The 11,344-nt window shown below is 45.1% G+C and overlaps 1 protein-coding gene across 1 annotated transcript in view; it reads left to right on the top strand.

Annotated features, from left to right (window-relative positions):
* Positions 1-10,377: 10,377 nt before the first annotated feature.
* KLHL6 (kelch like family member 6) overlaps positions 10,378-11,344 on the top strand; it is a 64,621-nt gene continuing 63,654 nt past the window's right edge. Inside the window, exon 1 of the mRNA XM_024244814.3 lies at positions 10,378-10,723. Within this exon, the coding sequence (XP_024100582.2) occupies positions 10,431-10,723 (293 nt within the window). The 5' untranslated portion in view covers positions 10,378-10,430. The remainder of the gene's footprint in view (positions 10,724-11,344) is intronic.

The raw sequence follows: 11,344 nt of genomic DNA, 5'->3' as shown, positions 1-11,344 counted from the left end.
CTGTTCATGTGGGTGGTGCATATTCATCCATCATATCTTGGTCATCAGACAGGCCTTCACTGACCTCTTTGACCACATCAAATTGCCCCTGATAAAGGTTCTTCACCAAGTGCATCTCCCTCATAGCATTTAGAATGATTGCAATATGTGTGTTTGTTTCTTACGATTAATCTCCCTCACTGGACTGTATGCTCCTTGAGGGTAGGAACTGTGTCACTTTTTGTTCAGCATTGTATCTGGAGAACAGATTTTTGCACACCATTATATCCCTAAATATTAAATATTTGATGATGAGTGAAAGCCTTTCCTTGTGGTCTTTTCATATATATATATATATATATATACACACACGCACACAAAATCATATTTGCAAAAATGGCAACATAATGTACATTACTTTTTTTTTTTTTTTGAGATGGAGTCTCATCCTATCGCCCAGGCTGAGTGCAGTGGTGCGATCTCAGCTCACTGCAACCTCCACCTCCTGGGTTCAAGTGATTCCCTTGCCTCAGCCTCCTGAGTACCTGGGACTACAGGTGTGAGCCACCAAGACTGGCTAATTTTATTTTCAGTAGAGACAGAGTTTCACCATGTTGGTCAGGCTGGTCTTGAACTCCTGACCTCAAGTGATCCACCTGCCTTGGCCTCCCAAAGTGCTGGGATTATAGGCGTGAGCTTCTGCACCTGGTCATAATGTACATTAGCTTTTTATAGCTTCCCTCCCCTTAGCAAGAAGTGAACATTCGGGGGCTGTTCTTATTGACAAAATCCACTTTTTGGAATTTTTGCTGTTTCCCATTTACTCCTTGACTCTTCATTTGCAAAGTACACTTTACATTTGAATATGGATAGCAAACCTGAATTAGCACTGGCTGCAGCTATGGTATCTGATCCTTTTCTAGGGCCCATCAGTGCACCTGGTGACATCTCTGGTCTGTGGAGGATGGGAGTGCAGAGGTCAGTATGTGGGGTCAGATGGATGAATTTTACACCACTGCTCTGCTTTTGTTTCAGGGAGGCTCATTTGGATGAAAAGAAGAGAGTCTCAATCAAGCCACATTGAGAAATGTGGGCCCAGGCAGAAATCCCTCTAAAATTCATGAGCAGAGCCCTCATTGGAGCAGGAGAGTAGGTCCAGATCCACAGTGGGCTCAGGACTTCAGCAACAGGAGCCCGTGGTCTTCCTTCCACCCAGCCTCAGGGTGACCTGTCTCAGCTACTTTCTGCATATTGGCTTCAGTCTCCTTTTTATGCCTTCTGGGTCCCTCTGCTTACTAACAGTTTTTGCTTTTCAGAAGTTTGGCTTGCACAGAGCTTTAGCGTGCCATGGCTCTGACTCTACCTCGTGGATCTCTTGATGAATCCTTTTGCCTCCTGTTTCTGCTGCCAAATGTCAAACTCTGTGTTCCTTACTTCAAATTTCAGAGAGAGGGAGAGAGGGAGGGAGGGAGGGAGAGAGAGACTCCCATGGTTCTATCTGATTTTTTTTGAGACATAGTCTCACTCTGTTGCCCAGGCTAGAGTGCAGTGGTGTGATCATGGCTCACGGCAGCCTCCGCCTCCCAGGCTTCAGAGATCATGCCGCCCCAGCCTTCTGAGTAGTTGGAACCACAGGCATGCACCACCACATCCAGCTAATTAAAAAATTTTTGTAGAGACAGGGCCTCCCTATTTTGCCCAGGCTGGTCTTGATCTCCTTGGCACAAGCTGTCCACCTGCCTTGGCCTCCCAAAGTGCTGGAATTACAGGCATGAGGCATCAGGTGAGGCCCCATCTGACATTTTTGAGCCAGCTGTACGTGTCCTTGAACTAATCTCTGTACTTGGCTGTCTTTGGGTGGGGGGCACTCACTCTAGTCCAAGTAATAAGGGGAAACAGCTGAGTCATGTGGTACCGGAAAATGGCTTCCTGGGGAATAAAGGATGTGGGCTGGTAACTTTTCATTAGAATAGGGCATGGGCGGCCAAACACTACTACTGACTTACCTGTGTGACCTGGGACAAAACAGCCAACTTTGGTTTTAAGCCTGGGTTTCCTTAGTTCTAAAAAGGAAAGTAATCTATTTTATCAAGTTATCAGGATAAAAGGACATAAAATGAGGAAAGGTACACAGAACACTTTGTAACATCTCAATAAATGGTGCTGTTAGTACTAGTATCATCTATAAAATACTTTTTTTTCAAAATGGCTCTCTAATTCAGGCTCTTTAAGGGAACATTGTCCCAGATGAATAAATCCTTCTATGGATTGTTATGACTCTGGTTAGAATAATGTTTCTGATGCAGAGGGTTGGGTGATGGAGATCTTTATTTCCCTGGGGAGGTGGTGGTATATGGAGCCATCTACACTGACTATGTAAAAATGATCCGAGATAACAAGGGAAAAATAGATGGCCTGTACATACTAACAAAGGGCATTGAAGGAGTTTTTGGTCTGGAGCCAGAAGACCAATTTAGAATGAAATGTACACACTTTTTCTTCTACAGAAGGGTTTGCATAATAATAGCTAATGCTTACATAGTGCTTAATACATGCCAGCCATTGTTCTACAGGCTTCACGTATTTCCTTATTTCTACAACACATTGAGGTGGATACTATTATTACTTCCAATTTGTAGGTATATGAAACTGAGGCATTGACCTGTTTTGTTTTGTTTTGTTTTTCTTTTTTTTTTTGGAGACGGAGTCTCACTCTATCGCCCAGGCTGGAATGCAGTGATGTGATCTTGGCTCACTGCAACCTCCGCCTCCCTGGTTCAAGTGATTCTCCTGCTTCAGCCTCTGGAGTAGCTGGGACTGCAGGTGCGCGCCACCATGCCCAGCTGATTTTTGTATTTTTAGTAGAGATGGGGTTCACCATGTTGGCCAGGATGATCTCAATCTCCTGACCTGGTGATCCACCCGCCTCGGCCTCCCAAAGTGCTGGGATTACAGGCATGAGCCACCGTGCCCGGCCTTGAAACTATAATCAACTGACCTTACTTTGACCTTATGCCTGTCTGCAGTCCTTGGTTCTCTGGGCTTGTATTGCTGTTCCTCTAGGACTGGAGTCTCGCCTTGCTCCTCCCACTTCCTTCCAGAGACAATGTTCTTCCATGAACTCCAAACCGGAAGGCTAGCTCCCTTAGGGCTGCCACCAGACCCCTTAATAACCTGGGCAAGCCTGGCCAAGAGGCAAACCAGGACACAACGCCATCCTGGGACAAGCGTGAGGCTACATGGGATGGTCCAAAAGTTAGTATCTGTTGGGAAATTCCCTTTATGAGAAAACTAGATTTGCCTCAGGGCAGGTATAGAAACTGGAAGGTGCCAAGCTGGGCTGTAGAAGTGGCTTCTTTTTTGCTTTATTTTATTTTTTTGCTCATGGGAGCAGATGTGGCTTCTATAGTGAGAACTTGGAGGTGAGGACCACACTGGGGTCTGCAGAGGAAGAGTGGTTACAGCATTTGGGACTGGCAGATGAGTGTCCCAATACCGCTCTGCCTCTGTTTCAGGGAAGTGCGTTTGCCTGTAAGGAGCAAAGACACAATCAATCTACTTCATGAAAAGGCGGTCAGGCAGAATCTCTCTGAAATCCAAGAGTAGAGCCCAAACTGGAGCTGGAGGGAGGTGCACATGCAAGAAGGCCGCAGGACCTCGGCAATCTAAAGAGGAGAGTGGGGTCACAGTGGGGTGATACTGAATGTTCAACAACTGGCTCTCAAGGACAAAGCCCTGATTCGTAGCATTTATCAATTTCTATGGTGTAACTATCCCTATCATGGCTAATTTCAACCAACACCAAGTCACTGCCCTTGAAGTGAGGAAGAAATGCACAAAATCAACTCCCTAGAGTCAGTACAAGTCTACTACAGCATACCAAATGTTAATTTTGATTCTTTTCTGAATTTTCCAGGTTTTCAACAAGGTAATTTATTATTGTTTCATAATCAGAAAAACACCCAGCAAAAGTTAATTTTTTAATAAAAGAAATGTGGGGTTTTGGGGTGGGATGAAAAATGGGATGTGGTTTGTTAAGGACAAACTTTCCTGATTTGACTACTTGTTGAGGGTAGAGGGTCAGTCTTGGCTTTTGCCATCACTTGTCTCTACACCTTTCTTTTTTTTTTTTTTTTTTTTTTTTTGAGACTAGGTCTTGCTCTGTTGCCCAGACTGGAGTGCAGTGGTATGATCTCAGCTCACTGTAACCTCCACCTCCCAGGTTCAAGTGATTCTCCTGCCTCAGCCTCTAGAGTAGCTGGAATTACAGGCATCCACCATCATGCCTGGGTAATTTTTCTGTATTTTTAGGAGAGACAGGGTTTCACCGTGTTGGCCAGGCTGGTCTTGAACTCCTGACCCCAAGCGATCTGCCCACCTCCACCTCCCAAAGTGCTGAGATTACTGGCATGAGCCATAGCACCCGGCCTCAATCAATCCTACCTCAGCCTCCCATATAACTGAAACTACAGGCATGCGCCACTGTGCCCTGCTAATTTTTGTATTTTTGGCAGAGATGCTGATCTCGAACTCCTGAGCTCAAGTGATCTGCCTGCCTCAGCCTCTCAAAGTGCTGGGATTACAGGTGTGAGCCACCGCACCTGGCCTTACTTCCACAATTCTGTGGACGCTGTTTTAAGGAGAGGTTGCTCAGAACCACCTGGTAGGGGTCTCGGGAACACCTGGCTTTCCTAAGTTCAGGTCTGCAGGGGATATGTCAGGGTAATGCCTAGGGACCAGGCTGGGTGGTCCTGAACAGAAAGTTAAAAAATTGTAACTCGTATATGACAAGCCTTTTATTATGTTGGCTAGAAACATTATGCTATGGAAAGCGTGTGTTGTATGCAGAATTTGTAAGAGGAAATAAAACCTCAATGCCGCTCTTCTAAAAAGAATCCCCTCTGGATGAAATTATAAAACAGTTGGCTCTGGGCTCTGCTTTGTTCTTGGATTTTGATATTTGGGCTCACCACTTCCATCAGGCTCGTCTTTCTCCTCCGGCAACTTCCCAACATCCTGTTTCGGATTCAGGCAGACCCCGTGTCATTGTTTTGGATGAAAGCATCTATCTTTCGTTATTATTATGGCGGGATGTGGTTGGCAAGAGGAGTTGGCCTGAGGAGCCCAGGGCCAGGCATTTGATGAGCAGGAGCCTGGGAGCCCTGGGCACCCTTGAATCAGGCGGAGGAAGAGACCAGGCCAGCGGCGTCTGTGGGAGGCCGCGATTGGGAGAGGCTGGCACACTCTACCTGGGAGCTGAGGATACTCAGAGGAACCCTGACCTGAGGTAAAAGCTGCAGCTTCTCTGTTTTCTGGGCCCTCAGGTATTAACTGGAACCAGAAAGAGGCCACAAGATGGCAGGCAAAGCTGGTCTTGTCTGAGGCATGGGTGGATACTTCATTTGCCTCACACTTACCAGGAAGACGCGAAGTCCTGAGTGTGCTCCTTCAGCATGGGGTGGGGGATCAGGCGCTGGCTCAGGAGCTGGAAGTCTGGAACTGCAGTTCCAGTCAGCTACTAACTAGCAAAGTGCTGGCATCAATACATGTTGACTATTATTGTTACGGTTGTTATTACCTTTGTGTTGTCAAATAAAACATGGAAAATGATACAAACAAATGTAAGCTTAGTGAATTGTTACAAGACACACAATACCGTTGTAAACACCACTAAGGTCAAGACATTGAACTTTGCCAGCTACCCCAAATCTCTTTGATGTGTCCCTGCCCAAACACAGCTCGGTGAAGGGACATGTTTGATGTGTTCCATCCAGGTTTTGGCTTGGGATGTATTTAGTTGGAGGATGCCTCAAATGTTAGACCCTCAAGTGTGGATGTTAAGTAAGCAGTTGGATACCAATACTAATCTAGTTATTGTAGCACAGAGCCTAGAGACAATCCAACTTATCCAAGCCTGGAGATAATCCAAGTTATCTCTAGGCTTTGTGCTATGATAATTAGATAAATATTGGCTTACTATTTGTTAAAACATCATTACAACCATCAGAAACATTAAGAAAAGATGTCTATTTCCCAGAACACAAAGAACAGGCAAAGATATATTAGGAAAAGTAAATGAAAAGAAAGCAGGAGTGGCAATAGAGACTCCAGACAAATCAGAAAATTATTTAAAGAAAAAAATTAACAGGATAAATAGGGATATTTAATACTAATAAAAGGTACAATCAATAGCAAGGATACAACAACACCATACTTTGAACAGGGATTTAGAGCATTAAAATATATGAAACAGAAGAGAGTGACTAGGGAGAAGGGTTTGACATCTATGTCTAGGAGAAAGGTCACAGAAGCTGGGGATAGGGTATGGCATGAAATCTGTATTGACCTTACCTCTTTCAGTGAGGCCCTTTTAGCTAAGCAGGAGGCCACCAGTGGGGCTAAGTGGGAGTCCTGGAGCCCAGCTCTGACATATGCAAAAATCTTAGACCCTCTTGAATTCCCGTCTTTCTCCTCCTGTCTTACCTCAGTCTCCTTCATTCACCTGGCTTCATCTCTGCTTTACCTTGACACCAAAGTCTAAGGGCAGATTCAGTTTAACTAACTGGACCCTCCATAGTTTTTTTTTTTTTTTTGAGACGGAGTCTCACTGTGTCACCCAGGCTGGAGTGCAGTGGCATGATCTCGGCTCACTGCAATCTCCACTTCCTGGGTTCACACCATTCTCCTGCCTCAGCCTCCTAAGTAGCTGGGACTACAGGCGCCCGCTGCCACCTCACCTGGCTAATTTTTTGTATTTTTAGTAGAGACGGGGTTTCACCGTGTTAGCCAGGATGGTCTCGATCGCCTGACCTTGTGATCTGCCTGTCTCGGCCTCCCAAAGTCCTGGGATTACAGGTGTGAGCCACCGTGCCCGGCCGACTCTCCATAGTTCCACTGAACACAGCTCAACATATGACTTTTTTTTGCTTTTTTGTTTTGTTTGTTTGTTTTCTGAGACAAGGTCTCTGCTTTGTTCCCCAGGCTGGAATGCAGTGGTGAGAACATGGCTAACTGCAGTCTCCACCTCCTGGGCTCAAGCAATCCTCCTGCCTCAGCCTTCCAAGTAGCTGGGACTACAGATGCATGCCACCACATATGACTAATTTTTTAATTTATATTTTTTGTAGAGATGGGGTTTTGTCATGTTGCCCAGGCTGGTCTGGAACTTCTTGGCTCAAGCAATTTTCTTGCATTGGCCTCCCAAAGTGCTGGGATTACAGGCATGAGCCACCACACCTGGCCCAAACATGTAACTTTTGGAAGCTGACCTTGGCCGCCTGCCAGGTCTCAATTTCAATTCATGACTATTAATCTTAAAAAGGGTGAGAAAGAAAAGATTAGGTCAGATCAGAAAGTAAAAATTTGCCCTCCCATTCATCAGGCTGGGAAGTCAGACACAGATGAAATGTTAAAAAGAAACAACGTTTCTTCAAAGATTAGGTCAGATCTGAAAGTAAAAAAATCTGCCCTCCCATTCATCAGGCTAGGAAGTCAGACACAGATGAAAAGTTGAAAAGAAACAACGTTTCTTTAAGTGACTCCTTGCAATTATAAATGTGTCATAAGGATACCCTTCGTGGGTGACTACTTATTCTTACTGAGAAAAATTGTTTTCTAAAAATCACAGACCATCAGAAACTTTGTTGTTTGCCATTGTATCAGTACGAATGAGACCTCATAGTTGTCTGGAAGATCTTAATCACTTTGACACTGGGAAGCAGTCTCAATTTCCAACTCAGATAGAGGGCTTCTGAATACAACATTCCACATTTATCTCAATTTTGTAGTTTCCAGGGAGAAAAGACTTTGGGTCCACTGTAAAGTCTAGACTTAATGTTTATCCTTTTACAGATAGTCCCACTGTGCTTTGAACCTATCTTGATACTGTTCATTTACATTTAACCTTAACTTGAGGCAGGTGTGGTGGTGTGAGCCTGTAGTCCCAGCACTTTGGGAGGCTGAGATGGGTGGATCGCTTGAGCCCAGCAGTTCAAGACCAGCCTGGCCAACATGGCAAAACCCTGTCTCCACTAAAGATACAAAAAATTAGCCAGGTGTGGTGGTGCATGCCTGTAGTCCCAGCTACTTGGGAGGCTGAGGCAGGAGAATCGCTTGAACCTGGGAGGTGGAGGTTGCAGTGAGCTGAGATCGCACCACTGTATTCTAGCCTGGGCAACAGAGTAAGACTCCGTCTCAGAAACAAACAAACAAACAAACCTAAACTCCAAATTTTCTTGTAATTTTTATTAGAGTAAAATAAACCTATAAATGCATTTAGAAAGAATTGGTCCTTTTAATAATATTTAGTCTTTCCATAAATGAACTTGGTATATTTATTTAAGTTTTCTTTCAAAACTCTTAGTAAAGTTTGTTAGTTTTCTTTATGTTGCTGGTTGCTGTTATTCCTAGACATTTACATATATTTTATTACCATTGTGAATGGCATTATTTTTCCATTACTTTTTTTTTTTTTTTTTTTTTGAGACAGAGTTTCGCTCTTATTGCCCAGGCTGGAGTGCAATGGCGCGATCTCAGCTCACTGCAGCCTCCACCTCCCAAGTTCAAGTGATTCTCCTGCCTCAGCCTCCCGAGTAGCTGGGATTACAGGTGTACGCCACCACGCCTGGCTAATTTTTGTATTTTTAGTAGAGACGGGGGTTTCACCATGTTGCTCAGGCTGGTCTTGAGCTCTTGACCTTGTGGTACGCCCACCTCGGCCTCCCAAAGTGCTGGGATTACAGGCGTGAGCCACCGCGCCCGGCCATCAGGTTTCTTTATATGCTCCATTATAATCTTATGGGACCACAATTGTATATTCAGTCCATCATCGATTGAAATGTCATTATGCTGGGCATGACTGTACTTGTGACAGTTAATTTTAGATGTCAAGTTTACTGGGCTAAGAAATACCTAGCAACCTGGCAAAGCATTACTGTTGGGCGTGTCTGTGAGGTTGTTTCCAGGAGAGATTAGTGAGTCTGAGTGGACTCGGTAGAGAAGATACACTCTCAGTGTGGGTGGGCACCATCCAATCAGCCAGAGGCCCAGAGAAAACAAAAACAGAAGAAAGGTCAATGTGTCTATCTCCTGAGGCTGGGATATAGTCATCTCCTGCCTTGAACAACAGAACTCCAGGATCCCCTGCCTTTGGACTTCAGGACTTAACACCAGTCTCCCCACCCCCTGGATTCTCAGGCCTTTGGCTTTGGACTGAGAGTTATACCATCTTCTCTGGTTCTGAGGCCTTTGGACTTGAACTGAGCTCTCAGCAGTCTGTCATGCGACTTCTCAGTCTCCATAATCACGTGAGCCAATTCCCCTAATAATTTCCCTCTGCTATGCCTCTCTAGGTATTCTTTTGGTTCTGTCTCTCTGGAGTCCATCATCGACTGAAATATCATTATGCTGGGTATGACTGTAACTGTGATGGTTAATTTTAGATGTCAAGTTTGCTGGGCTAAGAAATACCTAGCAACCTGGTAAAGCATTACTGTTGGGGTGAGAGAACGCTAACTAATACGCTCCTATAACTTCCCAAGGATATCATGGGATTTTAATGACAGTTATTACTACTTAACTGAGACCTGCAGAGGTAATGAAAACACTTCAGGATCCAATGTTAGATGCATGGTCAGTAGACGTTAGGCTAATTTGAGACATGCTATGGCAATTCGGTGTAGACCTACCCTGACTCGTCCTCTGAGAAGATGCTGTTGACAGAGTTTTGGGAACCATTTCTTCTGTGTCACCAAAGCATATCTGAAACAATAGACATTTTTTTAGTGGGGGAAGACATGAATATTTGCCATGACGTTGTTTTCCCCTGGGTAGGGAGGAGGATGAAGACAGACGATATGCAGTGCCGCCAGAAATGAGAATGTCAGGGATAAGTGGGGTTTCCATGGTTTACAAAGCACGGTTGTTGGATCATTGTGGGATCTCAGACTCCTGGGAGGAGGAAGTGGGAGGATCATAGACTGTCTCCTGTCCATCCCCTCACTGACGACTTGGGTTATTGAGCCACTAGGAGTACAAATATGAAGCAGGAGGATTGTAGACTGTCTCCTGTCCATCCCCTCATTGACTACTTGGGTTATTGATAGCATTAGGAGTACAAATGTAACAGCCACCACTGGAGGCTTCCTGCTCACGGATATGAAGTGGGAGATGCACCAAAATAAACACACAGCACTCACAGTGGACTCTGACAGGCCACTCCTCTTCCAGAACCCCCTCCCACACACCTATTCTAAGTAATTTCTAACCCTGTGATTACTCACAGAGAGAAGAAGAATAGAAGTTGCTGGCATTTGTAGTAACAGGATGAGAAAGTGCGAGACTTCCTGTTATGTGTGTGTGACAGCTGGTGATAAGTGGAGGGCCCTGCACAGGAAATCCGCTCAGCTTCTGCAATGGGGCCTGCCTGACACTTGGGCGCTCCTTCAGTCTCGATGTTGATGGCAGGACAAAGGGGCGCCTGGACCATGGGTGACGTGGTCGAGAAGAGTTTGGAAGGGCCCCTGGCACCTTCTACAGATGAGCCCTCCCAGAAAAGAGGAGACTTGGTCGAGATCTTAAATGGGGAAAAGGTCAAATTTGACGACGCGGGACTCTCCTTAATTCTTCAGAATGGCCTGGAAACCCTGCGAATGGAAAATGCTCTGACAGATGTCATCTTGTGTGTGGACATTCAGGAATTCTCCTGCCACCGCGTGGTGCTTGCCGCAGCCAGCAACTATTTCAGGTCAGCATGCCTAGGACCAGAGTCAAATTGGGTGCAAGTTGCAAGGAAGAGGTGTGTTAGTGTGAGAGCCCAATCTTGAACAGTTGGCCGTGATATTTATGGTTTACATATATATTAAGGCTTCTGTGTCTACTTAAAATATAAGAAAGGACACTATCACACTTTATTTGATTATTTATTTATTTATTTTTGAGATGGAGTTTTGCTTTTGTTGCCCAGGCTGGAGTGCAATGGCGCAATCTTGGTTCACCGCAACCTCTGCCTCCCGGGTTCAAGCGATTCTCCTGCCTCAGCCTCCCGAGTAGCTGGGATTTGCAGGCATGTGCCACCACGCCCGGCTAATTTTGTATTTTTAGTAGAGATGGGGTTTCTCCATGTTGGTCAGGTTGGTCTTGAACTCCCGACCTCAGGTGATCCACCCGCCTCAGCCTCCCAAAGTGCTGGGATTACAGGTGTGAGATGCTGCGCCCGGCTTATCACACTTTAAATTTCAGGATTTAGGCCACATTAAAAGAGAGATTGGCATCATTTAAAAGCAATGTTTACATTCTATAGTAAACCTTTTGTGTATATTTCGTTGTTCCAAAGGATGGAAAATTACTGAAGTCATGGGGATTTTTT

The sequence above is a fragment of the Pongo abelii genome, chromosome 2 (genome assembly GCF_028885655.2).
Source record: "Pongo abelii isolate AG06213 chromosome 2, NHGRI_mPonAbe1-v2.0_pri, whole genome shotgun sequence".
In the NCBI taxonomy this organism is placed as follows: domain Eukaryota; kingdom Metazoa; phylum Chordata; class Mammalia; order Primates; family Hominidae; genus Pongo; species Pongo abelii.
This window is presented reverse-complemented; position numbering and strand designations above follow the sequence as displayed.